General features: G+C 43.7%; 1 protein-coding gene across 1 annotated transcript in view; it reads right to left on the bottom strand.

The window, feature by feature from the left end:
• Nucleotides 1–15524, bottom strand: part of LOC147014086 (stAR-related lipid transfer protein 3-like) — a 107446-nt gene extending 91922 nt beyond the window's left edge. The window contains 2 exon segments of the mRNA XM_085851745.1: nt 8071–8225; nt 15502–15524. Coding sequence (XP_085707871.1) covers nt 8071–8181 — 111 coding nt within the window. The 5' untranslated portion in view covers nt 8182–8225; nt 15502–15524.
• Between the last annotated feature and the right edge of the window lie 349 nt (nt 15525–15873).

Below are 15873 nucleotides of genomic sequence, written 5' to 3'. Positions count from 1 at the left end.
GGTTGTACTTACCGAGACGAGGACGACGACGTGGTCTGATGGAGCTTAACCAAGAGCACAGAACATTGTGTGAATGATTCGCAGAGCATGTGAAAATCTGAACAGGTTCTCAGATGAGATTTGTACACGAGCAAGAAAACAACAAACCGGATATGGGATCCATCCATTTAGCAACAAACTTGCAAACAGAGGTGCAAATTAAGGATACTACACAGCAAAACAAAACAGAAACAAACAGTCCCAATGATTGCAAAAAAAAAAAAAAAAAGGAACATTACAAAAATAAATCTCAGCAGATATACTCTGACAAATGGGGGAATGACAAAAGAGCAGGAAGATTAAAAAAAAAAAACAAGAGCTTGATAGAACAGGGATGGACAAGGAAGGCTCATTGGAATGGCAAAGAAGAGGACAAATAAATTGGGATTGAGAATGAGTCGACATAATTGCTCAAGACAAGAACACTACACTTATGCCTTTAAGAAAATGGTGGGATTGAGGCAATCAGACAAATGCAGGTTTTGTGGGATAGAAACAGAAAGTACCAGTCACCTCCACTCGGGATGTAGAAACTCATGTCGGAACAGCTGTACACAGAAAGACATGACTGTGTCTGGAGTGTAATCCACATCTGAAAGCATTTCAACATCCCGGTCCCAGAACAATCAAGGAAACACAAACCAGATACGATCCTTGAATGAACATATAATACTCTCGTGTGACAAGATGATCCCATCATGTGTGGACAATGCAAACAAAGCATTGCGTCCGGATATGGTGCTCCAACACAAAACGGAAAAGTCGGCATTGTTGATCGAGGTTTCAACTCCCAATGACCTTGGACTAAATGTTACAGAAATCAGGAAAATGACCAAATACCAGGATCTGAAAAATAAGGTCAAGCGAACTTGGAAAATGAAGAAAGCTGAAATTATACCAGTGATAGAGCTACAGGAATGATAGAGAAAACCTTTACTGAGTATTGAATGGCATATTAACACATCAACACAGTATAAACAGAATCTGAGATCCCAACTTCATGGAACTATGAAAATGTGCAAAAAGGCTATTTGTTTCCGTTTAGCAGTCTCAACTGGAAAGGATCTCAAAATGTGAAGCCCATCTGCATCGGCTTTGTACTCAAATTAACCTTGATGAAAACGACAGCTAAAAAAAAAACAAACAAAAACAAACAAACGAAAAAAAGTTAGTAATTGCTGTCCTCCATATTCTCATGATAAAGCTTTGTTGAAAAATTGATGACAAAAGCTCAAATGGTAAAAAAGGTTATGGCCTGGACAGACAGACAAACAGACAAGGGAGATTGCAAAATCCCATCTTCTGCTGTGTGGCGGACGGGCTGACAACACGCTTTAATTGGCTACATTTGTTTTGTAGTTTCACCCCCTCAATGCTTCTTTTAACACAAACAAAAGCAAATGGAGAAGGTTGCTCATATTTCATAACATTTGAACAAATACAAACAGTGGTGGAATCCCATAAACCTGACAACAGAGCAGAGGATCCACCTGAACTTTTCTTAGGATAGAATTAACCCTGAACAGGTTGCCACTCCCATCACTAGAGTACAAAAATTTTATGCTGAGCAGCGAGGAGAACCCACGCAAGTGAGGATGAAAATACAAGACATCACCCAATCACCGAACCGAGTGCACGCACGCACGCACGACAGAATCGCAGAGGTTCCAACAATACTAAAACTAGACCAACATGTTGCTTATGTTCTTCCTTTCAATCAAAAATGTAACTAGTTCAATCTTTATGCTCCAAGTTTTGGTGCATCCAACCCATCCCCACATTACCCTCAACACCCTCTGTCTTCTTGAGCCTGACTCTTTCACACCCGAGAAGATAGAGAAAAAGTCTCTCCAGCCTCATCTCTTCATTCGCTACAAACCCAGATGACATCAGTGCCCATGTTTCCAAATATGACTCTGCAACTCTTGCTTCAAATTTGTCTTCTCAATTCAGCTTGTCCTCATTTGGCTACCTCATGGCTACCAAGATATCATCAAACATCACTACCATCCACAAGAAGAATGCAATAAAAAATTAAATAATTAAACAAATAAATAAATATCCACTCAACAAAGTGCAGACTTGTATGCTTCCAGTTTTAAGCAGGGTCAAGAAATCCATTATGATTGCTGCTGCTGCCTTCATTCATGGTTTTTGGACTTCCTCCAACAATACATTCAAAGTGCTGCTGTCAATGTATCTCATTCCTCTCCTCTCCCAGTGGAGGATCGAGTGCCACAAAGCAGTCTTGGCCCAACAATGGTGCACACTTACATAAACAACCTCTATGATGCTCTCGAAAAGACACGTTTTGGAGACGACTCCATATTGTTGTACAGTACTCCCATCCACACAGCAGGTGAGTTATTCTGTGATCTGGATTCGACAAAACGTTGATCACCCTCCTGACCAAATCCAGACCAACGTAATTTTCCAGACTATCACTCTGGAATCGGCAAACAAACTCACTGATCATCTCCCACGGTTAAACACTGGAAAATATTCAGTCTCTTGATCTCACCGGCCTCACAATCAGCCATGGCTTTTCCTGGGCAAACGACATTGCAAAACTGGCATCCAATGACAGCCACAAAGACAGTCATGCTATCCTCTGTTATTCGAAGTCATTCCTTGAAAAATCCGAACGACTCTCAGATGATATCACATTTTTTTTTACATATAATATCACATATATCACATATATCACATATCACATATCAAATTATAAGTTTTGAACCTGAGACAACATTGTGGATAATTTTTCAAAACAAAACAGTAAACAGGCCAAACCAAACTCAAGAGATGAATGGAGAACTTTGAGATGTTAAAGAGAAACCAAAGTCTATCGTCGCATCAGAGGATCCGTTAACCAAGACTGCTCTGAACTAGGGGTCGATGATCATCCGAGGATACAGAAACAGCATTTATAATACTGATATTCCCCAAGGATTACACAAATGAGGCCGAACTTGGCGGCACAACGCATGGGAAGCAAGAGGTGGGAAAACGTTATTCTACGATGAAATACGGGGAGAAGGGTAGATGGGACAATCAGTCAGGTCAGGCCAGATTAGATCAGTGACTTGCGACAGGTATCATGTAAACATGTACTAACCTGTTCCATGGTCGGGTTGGCGGCGACTAAACCGTCTCCCCCACCATGTTTTTTGGTGAGGAGGGTGTTTGGATATGGACACCAAGCAGGATTAAAAACAAAACCTGTCAAAGGGCGGAGGAGCTCCTTGTGAGCCAACGGCCATCCACATCTAGTACCCAACTGAGTGTACGGACATCCTCCTGCAGTTGGGTTACTTCTTATTAGGAGGTTGGTGGCAGGATTTGCACTGCGGCCACCTTAAAACCCTTCATTCCACAAAACAAAAAAAAAAAAAAAGAAATCTGAAAACCCACTCCGTGGGAGTACCTCCTGTGCAGCTTCCCTTCACAGGGCAGCTCACTGGATGACGGGATTGGGGCAAAGCCTTTGGGACCCCCAATCTTTGATGATAGGAGGGAAACCATGGGGTAACATTCCCAGGTCAGATTGCGGGAGAGTGTGTCGGAGTGGTGCTGAGGTGTCGTCCACCAGACAGCAGTCTCCTTGGGTTAACCTGAGGCGGTCCCTTCGGGTGGGTGCCTGGAATGTCCTATCCCTAAGAGAGGATGATCACCTGTCTCTGTTATAATCTGAGCTCAAGCGGTTGGACATCGGTATTGCAGCACTCTCTGAGGTTCGGAGACCGAATTGTGGCGAGATCATGGTGGGTGGTTACACGCACTATTGGTCTGGTCGCTCTGATGGTTACCATTCCCAAGGAGTTCTGTAGCTGTGTCCAATAAGCTGACTCCAATGATAATTGAGGTAACACCGGTCAACGAGCGTATTATGAGACAAAGGATTCATCACTCCTTGCATCATTTCCCTGGTCTCTGTTTATGTTCTGACTGAGGCAAGTGATCTCACTGTGAAGGATGCATTCTATGCCACGCTCGAGTCTGTGGTGGATCAGTGCCCCAGACGAGATACACTTCTAGTCTTGTGGGATTTCAATGCATCGACTGGAACTGATAGGGATGATTATGAGACATGTGTTGGTCCAGCATGGGTCAGGAACTATGAACCAGAATAGCACTAAGTTCCTTGACTTTGCAAGAAGTCATGGACTTAGGGTGGCCGGTTCATGGTTTCAGCACCCACAAGCTGATTGCTGGACTTGGTATTCCAACGCTGGCAGTGTGGCAAAGGACATTAACCATGTCCTCGTTGATGGTCGCTGGAGGATGACCAGAACTGCAGGGTCTACCGGAATGCTCACTTCCTCAATACTGACCACCGGCTTGTTGTAGCAACTCTGAAGTTGCACCTTAAATCCAGGAGAATGGTACCATCCCAGCCGAGGCTGGATGTTGGCAAGCTCAAGGATGAGAGGGTAGCTGGGGAGTTTGCGAACAGGCCGAGTGGACATTTGGGGTGTCTGGGTGCTTTGCGGGGTCCTGAAGAGTTGTGGAGAGCCTTCAAGACCACCGTCCTTGATGTTTCCGGTGGATGCATTGGAACTCAAAGGGCAAAGAAGAATTTTGTCTCTCAAGGGACACTGGGTACCATTGACCAGAGTCGCAGGGCCAGGCTTAATGGCAGAGCTGAGCTGTTCAGGGAGCTGAGGCGTAAAACTGTACGTGCGCTAAGGGTGGACAAGGAGGCCTATGTGCGAGGAATCTGTGAGGGGGTAAAGCATCACTTGTGGTCAAGTGATTCTCGTCCTGCTTACAGGGGAATTGGCACATTGCGTTCATCCAAGCCCATCCTTTGGTGAACTGCAGTCAGAGAAGAGGGTGGGAGGTTCTTGACAGAGGAGTGAAGTGAAGTGACAAAGTGAAGGCCCGCTGGGCCGGTTACTTTGAGCGGTGGTACCAGGCTGATCCACCAGCTGTCGAGTTGGACGTCAGGGGTGTTACAATCCCTGTTGCTGACCCTCCAACCAACCGTGGTCCACCTTCGCTTGTGGAAACACAGGCTGCGGTGAACCGGTTGAAATGGGGTAAAGCTCCAGGGATCTGTGGCATCCATGCTGAACTTCAAGGCTGGTGGAAATGCTGCAGTCGGTCGATGCATGCAGTTCTGTGATCTGCCTGGAACACAGCCATCATCCCAACTGACTGGAAGAGAACCCTTGTTTTCCCTCTCTGGAAAGAGAAGGGTGATCGCCAAGACTGCAACAACTACTGAGGGGTGATGCTGCTCTCAGTGCCGGGCAAGGTCTTTGCTCGGATAATTCTTGATAGGGTTCGCCACAATCTGCTTGAGCACCAGCATCCAGAGCAGTCAGGCTTTACACCAGAGGTCAACGATTGACCGTATCCTTGCTCTTCGGGTCCTCACCGAACGCAGACGAGAGTTTCGGCAGGGCTGCTTGCAGCCTATGTTGATCTCTGTAAAGCGTTAGATTCAGTGAATTGGGATGCCCTCTGGAGGATTCTTGGTCTTCGTGGGGTGAAACCAAAACTGATCGATTTGATGTCTGAACAATACTCTGGTACTGAGAGTGCTGCGAGATGTGGTGGTACCATCTCTGACTAATTTCCAGTTGTTACTTGAGTGAGTCAAGGGTGTGTACTGGCCCCCACACTTTTCAGCACTTGTATGGACTGGATTCTATGGAGGATGTCGGAGAGATCAAGCTGTGGTGCATCATTTGGGAATGTCAAGATCTCTGACCTTGGTTTTGCAGATGATGCAGTCATCTTTTCGGAGACTTTAGATATATTTTTGGGGGCCCGAGAGGTGCTGAATGAGGAGTCGGAGCCGCTGGGATTACGGGTTTCCTGGGTGAAAACTAAGATCCAGGCTTTCAATGACATCTTGGATACTGCTGTCCTGCCTGTGCCTGTTTGTGGTGAGGATGTTGAGGTCACGGAGAGATTCACTTCCCTTGGCAGTGATATTCATGTCTCTGCTGGCTGCGAGTCAGAGGTCAATAGACGTCTGGGTCGGGCCTGGGGAGTCATGAATTCACTGGACAATGGGGTGTGGCGCTGCCGGTACCTGTGCAGGAGAACGAAAGTCCGAGTCTTCAGGTTCTTGGTGCTTCCATTCTTGCTCTATGGATGCGAGACTTGGACTCTGACCAAGGATCTGAGATGGAGACTTAATTCCTTTGGTACCAGGTCTCTTCGGAGAATCCTTGGCTATCGCTGGTTAGACTTTGTGTCCAACGAGCGGTTGCTGAGAGATACTCAAATGAGATTTGTTACCTACATAGTCCGTGAGCATCAGCTGCGACTGTATGGACATGTGGCTCAATTTCCTGACGCTGATCCTGCTCACCAGATTCTCTCAGCAAGGGAGTTTCCAGAGTGGTGGAGGTCAATGGGCTGACCACGTGCCTCGTGGTTGCAGCAGGTTGATTGGCATCTCAAGGAGATGGGGATGGACCAAGCATCTGCCTGGGGGATGGCCAGACGGAGGCCCCTGGAGTACCGGTGGAAAGTGGACGCAGCGACGCGCTGCTCTTGTGCATGCTCCCATACCTGACCTGACAATACGTACAGCACAGATCTGGTGGTAAACACACAGATAGTGATAAGGATATAATAAAAATAAATAAAACACTAAAACCTAAACAAAATATGACACCACTAATAAGTTACGGATTGACTCAAAACAATGGGGTGGGCAAGGACTTGTGGGTGTGCAGACTCGGGTTGAGCATGATGACCGTGGCTGTTCTGCAGCCACGCGGAGGTGTCGAGGTGTGAAAGTTTTCATTAACTCATTTACTTGTATGCAGCCTGGGGATGCTTGGCTGCATCAATTTCTGGGGGCACAGCTGTGACGCTGATGCAATTCCCCCCTCCCCCTTCCTCCCCGTTTCCGGCAGGCACTCATTTCCACGGCATTGGAAGGATGGCACACCGAGTCAACCCACCTGGTGGCAATTCATCAGCATGACAGGAGCTTGAACTCAAGACCCTAAGATCTTAAGCCAACACCAAGCTTGATGTGGAGGTGATACAAGGTGATATCCTCCCAAATCTCCTAACAGCCTCAAACTCCAACTGAACAGAACTATCACTAAACTGGGCACAACTGATCTCTGAGGTGGTCCAGAACTCAAAAAGAAATGAACTTCACTGAAAAGGAACTCAAATTAACTGCCATGCTCAGGCACGGTAATGGCACTGCAAAACTTTGGCACCGCAACTTTGGGTGGTGCATCCCACTCATTGACCTTCCGCTTGTGGGCGTCACGCCCCACAGAAAGATCCTAATAAAATGTCTAACGCCCCTCTCCGGGGCTCAGCTGCAGATCTTGGTGCCATGGTCAGTGGTCCACTGGCCAAACAGTTCATCCTGCCTCCTTTTAAAGCAAAATGCGCTTTCCGTGTGTCTTTGTGCCCAAGTCCTTATCCAGCCTCACCTGAAAAGTTTTACACAAAATCATATCCCAAGCTATGCTGTCAATAAATTAGATACGTTGCCTCATCAGCGTTCAGTCGAAGACTACTTACACTGACAATTTCCCTAATACAAGAGCAAATCTACACTCCACAAATCACAAAGACGATGCTATTCTTACAACGATGATAATTGAGAACTGATAAATTGTGAATTTTTTTTTTTTTATCCTTTCATGAATTTCCAATAACTTCCATGGTGGCAGCAATGTCTTGTCCATGATTCGCTATTAAAAAATTTTTTTTTAACATATATATGCAATGTCACAATCATTAGACCAATCATGAACAAGAGATGCTTCTGCCACAAAAATGAATGACATTCACCAAAACCACACTGGCTACTTAACCGAATAATTTTCACACACGAACATGAAGTTTAAAAATATTGAGAATAAAGTTTGATAAACGCTCCAATTAATAATGCAAATGAATGAACAAGCTGAGTATTTTCTCTTCAAGTTCAGGAAATTATGATTAAAAGGCAGTCAAAACCAAAGTACAATTGCCCGAGAGACATTTCTGCAAATTCCACAACCGTGTCTTGTTCTGTCTCCAATGTGAACCAAGACTGACATTGAGCTCGACGATCCACAATAAGCTGATGAACAGAACATCGAAGGTGACGAAGAGTAGGAAGGTACGGCGCACATCAGAAACCCTCCTCCTTGTGCTTTGTAAATCCATAGAGAGTTTCCTTCTGATGCTCTCACCAGGAACGTGCCCCCAATCTGTATCCAACACACCATTTTGAAATTGCATTACTTTCCAACTCAAAACTACATTTTCTGTCGAGGCAAAATTGCCCTTAGTTTTGGCCAACAGAATAAATTGTGTGTGTGTGTGTGTGTGTGTGTGTGTGTGTGTGTGTGTGTGTGTGTGTGTGTGTGTGTGTGTGTGTGTGTGTGTGTGTGTGTGTGTGTGTGTGTGTGTGTGTGTGTGTGTGTGTGTGTGTGTGTGTGTGTGTGTGTGTGTGTGTGTGAACCAGCCAATGGTGTTCAGGTAAAGATTGTTATTTTTCGCAAGGGAGCTGCTGTATGTTTTGAGGTTTACATTGTAAAATAATTTGAATATTGGAGGCGGTAAAATTAACACCAATTACTGCAATCCTTTAAATTGTATTATACACTAGCGAGGTACCAGAACCTGTGCTATGCATGGGAGGGACTTGGACAGCCGGTTCGTGAATGACTTGGATAAAAATGGCGAGACTGCAAATGTTCAGGGGTTCCACCCGTGACACAATTTCCTCATTTTTCTTTAAACACAAGCTCTCCATATTTTCATTCAAACAGCATCATTCCAATCACAAATGAATACTTTACCATTCATTTATCAAAAAGTATAATGGTACAAACACTCGTGAGATAAACGAAGACAAATACCATTCTGACGTTACATCTGGATCGTGAGTAGCTTCGTACGGATCGAAACTCAAAATAATAATTGCATTGAGGTATTTATGGAACCTCCCACCCACCTTAGGACACTGGCTGGGACCCTGAAACGTTCCACAGGTTTGGCGGGGCTATCCCCAAAACTAAGAGAGTAGTTCGTAGGCGGATGAATGGACACTCCTGCTATATAATATAGATTAAGAGTAGCCAATACGTACTGTATAATTAATAAAAATAATTTCAGAATTGTCTGTGCCTCTCAAGGGACACTGTGGCTATGATAGAATTGTGAGGAACAGAAATTAAAAAAAAAAACAAGGACAAATGTGTCCAAGAGCCACGTCATTCCACCAGTAAGAAGGAGAAGGAGAAGGAGAAGGAGAAGGAGAAGGAGAAGGAGAAGGAGAAGGAGAAGGAGAAGGAGAAGGAGAAGGAGAAGGAGAAGGAGAAGGAGAAGGAGAAGGAGAAGGAGAAGGAGAAGGAGAAGGAGAAGGAGAAGGAGAAGGAGGAGAAGGAGAAGAAGAACAACGCGGAGCTCTCCTGGAGCCAGCATTCACTACGCGAGACGCGGCTAAAAACGAGGCGTGCATGTGCTTATGTGCGTTAGTGTGTCGACATGTCTCACCGGTGCTTTTCAAAGTGCTCCTGAATGGACAAGCTGTTTGTGTGGTGGTCAAAACATGTCCACTCAAGGTGTTTACAACCCCCACTTTTTCAAAAGTATTTCATTTGTTTCTGTTTATTTCTTGAACAAGATTGGCTATTGCTCAATTGGTTTTAATCGTATACCACTCACTGACAAATTTGGAATAACGTAACAAACATGTCGGCAAAGACACTGCCAAGACAGTAACAGTTCCACTCATCAATAAGATGGACAAGGAGGCCAAGAAAGGCCACACACCGACAACAGCAGCAGCCTGAGACATGCCGCCAACGGCCAACAGGCTGTACGCTGCCACAGACAATGAGCTGAGGCGGACAATCAACCTCATATTGTGCAGCCTTGCGTGCAGAAACTAGACATGTCAAAGATCAATGTTACATCAGCCCGTTTTTCGTCGCCGACTGCCCTCATCTCCATCTACCACTGTGTTCAGACTCCAGAGAAGCCATGAAGGGAAGGACAATCAAATGCTGCTATTGAGGAAATTTTTAGAGGAAGAAGTGATGATATGTTTATTGTGGATAACACAGTTACAAACAAGAAAAAGAGCAATCAGAGGATACAGACCCTTGCCAGGACGTTTGTGTAGTGTTTGTGTAGTGTATTTTGTACGGCGTTTGTGTGCTGGTGTGTTATATAATTAACAAGCAAAAAAGCAAAGATGGAGTCATCAGGAGGAACCTGGATAGGATTCCGGTTTCAGCTGCTAATCCTTTACCCTCAAACCCGTCCAGGCGCAGCAAAGTGAGCCTCATTAAAATAAAATAAAAATTAAATATTTCTGGTTGCCAGACCATGCGTCAGATCAGGTTGCAATTTAAAGCATATATTCCCCATCACGAGCAGATCAGAATTGTGAAGTGTCAAATCAATTGATGAAGTGGTGCAAGAGAAATAATTAAAAAAAGATTTTCACTCAATCGAATATGGCTGCCATACCATCTAACTTATCAATTATTCGTGAATACCCTTGGTATCAACAAGGCTTGGGGAACATGCGTGTGAAGTTTCCCCTCGACCTGTCCAGCCATTCTGCAGAAGATTAATATATGTTTTAAGGTAAATCCAATGTGGCTGCCAAACCTTGTGACCTAAAACATCATATGTGCGAACATTTTGTTCCTCATGGATATAGTGGGGCAGATAACAGCAATTTTTGAGAGGAATCGTGCAAATGATGATATAAGCATCAAATTTGGCACATTTGTTCTCCAGGGGATTCTAATCAAATCTGCCTGATTGGCCATTTGAAAATCCAAATTTTGAAAAAATTAAAAAAAATTAAAAAAATTTTTTAAAAAGACTTCAAAAAAGTCAAGATCATGAATCAATGTTGGATGGTGTCTGAGATTGGTGAATGTTTCAGAAACATCATCAAAGATGTTCCAAGTCTGCCATGCAGTTTTCTTCCCTTTACTGCAGAAGGCAGACACGACGTCACATCAAGTGAACGCATGGAAGTATGGGATCCCTCTAGCTTTCTCAGGCCCTATTGCAGAAACTACCTCATGGACTGGAATCCATCGCACCTTGGCTCCTTGGCCAAAAGCAATCCACATGTTCTCAAGACTGAGTTCCTGTAAGGATGGCAGTGCAGATATTGCTATGACTAGTACGTCCGTGTCATTAGCCTTAATGATAATAGACTTGCTACCATCCGTGATTTCTATCCCTGGCGTGTACAAATATTCGAATATCAGCTTCTTCATGACAACATGGAGACACAACATCCAGTGACTTCCTCGTGTTGCTAATGGCATCTTCTCCTTTTGTGATGATGACTGTGCTTCACACATCTTTTCCGCAAGGAAGTGAAACAGTTCAGTCTTGTTGCTGTCATCTCAAAGAAAGCTTCTCCAGTTACTTGGGATCTTACTGGTTCCTATCACTCTTCTTCTGATTCCTTGCCCCCTTTTCGACCTTGCCTCGGACTTCAGACTTCACTTCTTGTACACATCAAACACTACGTCCACCCTCTCGTACCTGGCACCATAGGATTCCACCTTTGGGATAATGTCTTCTTTAGCATAGTCATCAAATATCTTTGAAGTGCGTGGAGGTAGGGCATTGATAAGTGCTGAGCCATCAATGATGACTGCATCTTCCCTTGGTTCTCTGTCTGGGATGTTCACTTGCGCTTCAAGAATTTCAGCCAGCTGTGACTTCAATTTTTTTTGAAGTTTTTTTTTCTTCAAATTTTTCAAAATTTGGATTTTCAAATGGCCAATCAGGCAGATTTGATCAGAAATGCCAAATTTGATGCTTGTATCATAATTTGCACGATTTTTCTACTATCTACTACACTAATAGGCCGTCATACGTGTAAAGTTGTGTGTCGATATGTTCAGCCATTTCACAGAAGATTTTTGAAGGTTGTTTTTTTTTTAAAACAATAGCGCACCGAATCACGAGATTGATAACGTCATTCTTTTTTTTTTTCTTTTCTGTAGACCAAGTTATCCTGAAATGACCCTCAAAAATTGTCAGACAGATAGGACATGTAGCATTCTACATATGCAATTACAACATAGTAAAGAAAATCACACTCATTCCCCAGGAGTACTTGCCATGTGGCAAATTTCAATTTTTTCCTTGGTGTGGTTTCAGAGATACAAAGGTCTAAAGTTTTTCCGTTTTTCAAAGCTTGCTGCCACACCACGTGACCGATAACGTCATAATTACAATTAAAACATTCTACATGCGTCGTTGCTCCTCTGCTGTAAATTTTGTCTCGATCCGACAAGCGGTTCCAGAGAAAAACACTAAAGCTCTGTGCGGACAAACAAAGAAACGGACGCAAATGCAATGCCCTCTCCTCTGGTGAGGGTAACTGCAATGGCATTCTGAAAAACATATTATACCTGATACCTCCGCCAGGCTGAACAGTTCATATATTGTATTCCACTGATCGGTCGGATCTGGACCTTCACCAAAATCGAATCGGCTTGTTCTTGTCACCTCATAAACCAATTCATCCACCAAGTTTTGTCATAACTCGTCCACAACTTTTTGAGATATCATGTTGTATATAGTTTTTGGCGCCATCTCTCAATGGTGAAGATCCAATAAAAAAAAATTATTGGATCCGGATCTTCACCAAAATCGAATCAATTAGTCCTCGTCACACACCCCACCCGTCCATCAAGTTTTGTCCAAATCCGTCCATAACTTTTTGAGATATCCTGCTCACAGACAAACAAACAAGTGAACCAGAGTTGGTGTCAAAGCCACCCAATGCTCGCCTGTTTATACATTTATCGTTTTTAAAAGACGAGTCTAATAATTAATATTTTTTTTATTAAGCATTGCAGTGAAGTATAATTATAAAGCAATATATGTATTTGTATATTGTAATCAGTAACAAGAGCGCAAGTAAGCACAATATATGCCCCCACAAGAAGGTATATACAGAATTGTGCTACTACATGGAAAACAGCATCATGGTTGCCATGGCAACCACTTTAGATGACTAACGTATGTCACGACACACCGTCTCCACAATCTGTACCTATGTACCAAATATGAAACGTGAAAGTTGAAAACTTTGGGAGTTAGAGTGCGGACAGGAACGGACGGACAGACAGACAGACGACCGGTATCACACAATACGTCCCGATATATATATATATATATATATATATATATATATATATATATATATAAATAAATATCGGGCGTATAAAAAAGTGTGGTGGACAAAAACATTAGAAAGGAAACTAGAGGGGGAGCACTCAGGAGAGTGCAAAACCTCCGCCGCCAATACTGCTGGGTCACTCAAGTGAACCTTATATCTTATTCATTAAATATGATGTCAACAGTGCTGACAGAGTTACAGTTATTTTCTCCAACATTTTTTTTTGGGGTGGGGGGGGGGGGTTGGAAATCACTTAAAACATGTAGAAATGCAAAAAAAAAAAAATTTCTCTAAATTTTTTTTTTGGGGGGGGGGGGGGGGACAAAGTCCAAAATCTAATGGCATGATCCTTGGACCATACCTAAACCCCCCCCCCACCAAGTTTCGTCGAAATCCGGAGTTTTTCCGTAATACAAAAAATTTAACATTTTCACGCTCACGCCGGGGGTATCGCTCTTGCTCTCTGTTCTTCGAACCCAAACATAGTGTGGTAGATAAAAACATTTGAAAGGAAACTAGAGGGGGAGCACTCGGGAGAGTGCAAAACCTCCGCTGCCAATACTGCTGGGTCACTCAAATGAACCTTATATCTTATTCATTAAATATGATGTCAACAGTGCTGACAGAGTTACAGTTATTTTCTCCAACATTTTTTTTTGGGTGGGGGGGGGGGGTTGGAAATTACTTAAAACATGTATAAATGCAAAAAAAAAAAAAATTCTCTAACAATTTTTTTTGGGGGGGGGGGACCAAGTCCAAAATCTAATGGCATGATCCTTAGACCATACCTAACCCCCGCCACCAAGTTTCGTCGAAATCCGTCGGAGTTTTTCCGTAATACAAAAAATTTAACATTTTCACGCTCACGCCGGGGGTATCGCTCTTGCTCTCTGTTCTTCGAACCCAAAAATAGTGTGGTAGATAAAAACATTAGAAAGGAAACTAGAGGGGGAGCACTCGGGAGAGTGCAAAACCTCCGCCGCCAATACTGCTGGGTCACTCAAATGAACCTTATATCTTATTCATTAAATATGATGTCAAGTGTTGACAGAGTTATAGTTCTTTTCTCCAACATTTTTTTTTGAGGGGGGGGGGGGGGTTGGAAATCACTTAAAACATTTAGAAATGCAAAAATATATATATTTTCTCTAACAATTTTTTTTTTGGGGGGGGGGACCAAGTCCAAAATCTAATGGCATGATCCTTGGACCATTCCCAACCCCCCCCCCCACCAAGTTTCGTCGAAATCCGTCGGAGTTTTTCCGTAATACAAAAAAAATTTAACATTTTCACGCTCACGCTGATGCTGACGCTCACGCCGGGGGTATCGCTATAGCTCTCTGTTCTTCGAACCCAAAAATAGTGTGGTAGATAAAAACATTAGAAAGGAAACTAGAGGGGGAGCACTCGGGAGAGTGCAAAACCTCTGCCGCCAATACTGCTGGGTCACTCAAATGAACCTTATATCTTATTCATAAATATGATGTCAACAGTGCTGACAGTTATAGTTCTTTTCTCCAACATTTTTTTTTGGGGGGGGGTTGGAAATCACTTAAAACATGTAGAAATGCAAAAAATAAAAAAATTTTCTCTAACAATTTTTTTTGGGGGGGGGGGGGGACAAAGTCCAAAATCTAATGGCATGATCCTTGGACCATACCTAACCCCCCCCCCCCACCAAGTTTCGTCGAAATCCGTTGAGTTTTTCCATAATACAAAAAAATTTAACATTTTCATGCTCACGCTAATGCTCATGCATGGGGGTATCGCTAAAGCTTTCTGTTCTTCGAACAGGTGAGCTAAAAATCACTCAGAGTGATACTTGGCAAAACGAAACGGCACTTGGTAAAGAGTACACCTCTGCCAGGCTGAACAGTTTACATCTTGTATCCCACCCATAGGTCGGATTGGATCCGGACCTGAACCAAAATCAAATCAGCTTGTTCTTGTCACCGAACCAAGTCATTCACCCAATTTGGTCACAACTCGTCCACAACTTTGAGATATCATGGTATACATAGTTTTTGGTCCCATCTCTCGATGGTGACGAATCACTTGAAAAATTATCGGATCCGGGTCTTCAGAAAAATGGAATCAATCATCCCTTTTCACACACACACACACACACACACACACACACACACACACACACACACACACACACACACACACACACACACACACACACACACACACACACACACACACACACACACACACACACACACACACACACACACACACACACACACACACACACACACACACACCAACCTGTGCACCAAGTTCCGTCCGAATCAATCTATTACCTTTTGAGAAGAGGAGATTGGGACCATACTCTGTGCAGAGCGTTGGTGCTGCCTAAGCAGGCTCCTTAGCTATTGCACACAATCCTAGATGGGTCGCCACTCCGACACAGGATACCGGCAAGCTGGCACTCATTTTTCCGACCTCAGAAGGATGATAGGCAGAGTCAACCCCACCTGGTATTAATTCAACATCCGAGCGGGATTTGAACTCAGGACCCGAGGATCCAAAGCTCACTACCCAGAACCATTAAGCAAACACATTGGTTTTTGTTGGTTTTAAGCATTTTGGGAAAAGAGGAAGGAGGGATCAAGAACCTGCCGAGTCAGTTACAACCATTATTAACCTTCAAAACATCTTGATTGACCGAAGTA

This window comes from Eptatretus burgeri, chromosome 13, assembly GCF_056783735.1.
Source record: "Eptatretus burgeri isolate ZD-2024b chromosome 13, Ebu_testis_v1, whole genome shotgun sequence".
NCBI lineage: Eukaryota > Metazoa > Chordata > Myxini > Myxiniformes > Myxinidae > Eptatretus > Eptatretus burgeri.
The sequence above is the reverse complement of the archived record's forward strand: the minus strand, read 5'-3'. Positions and strand labels throughout refer to the sequence as shown.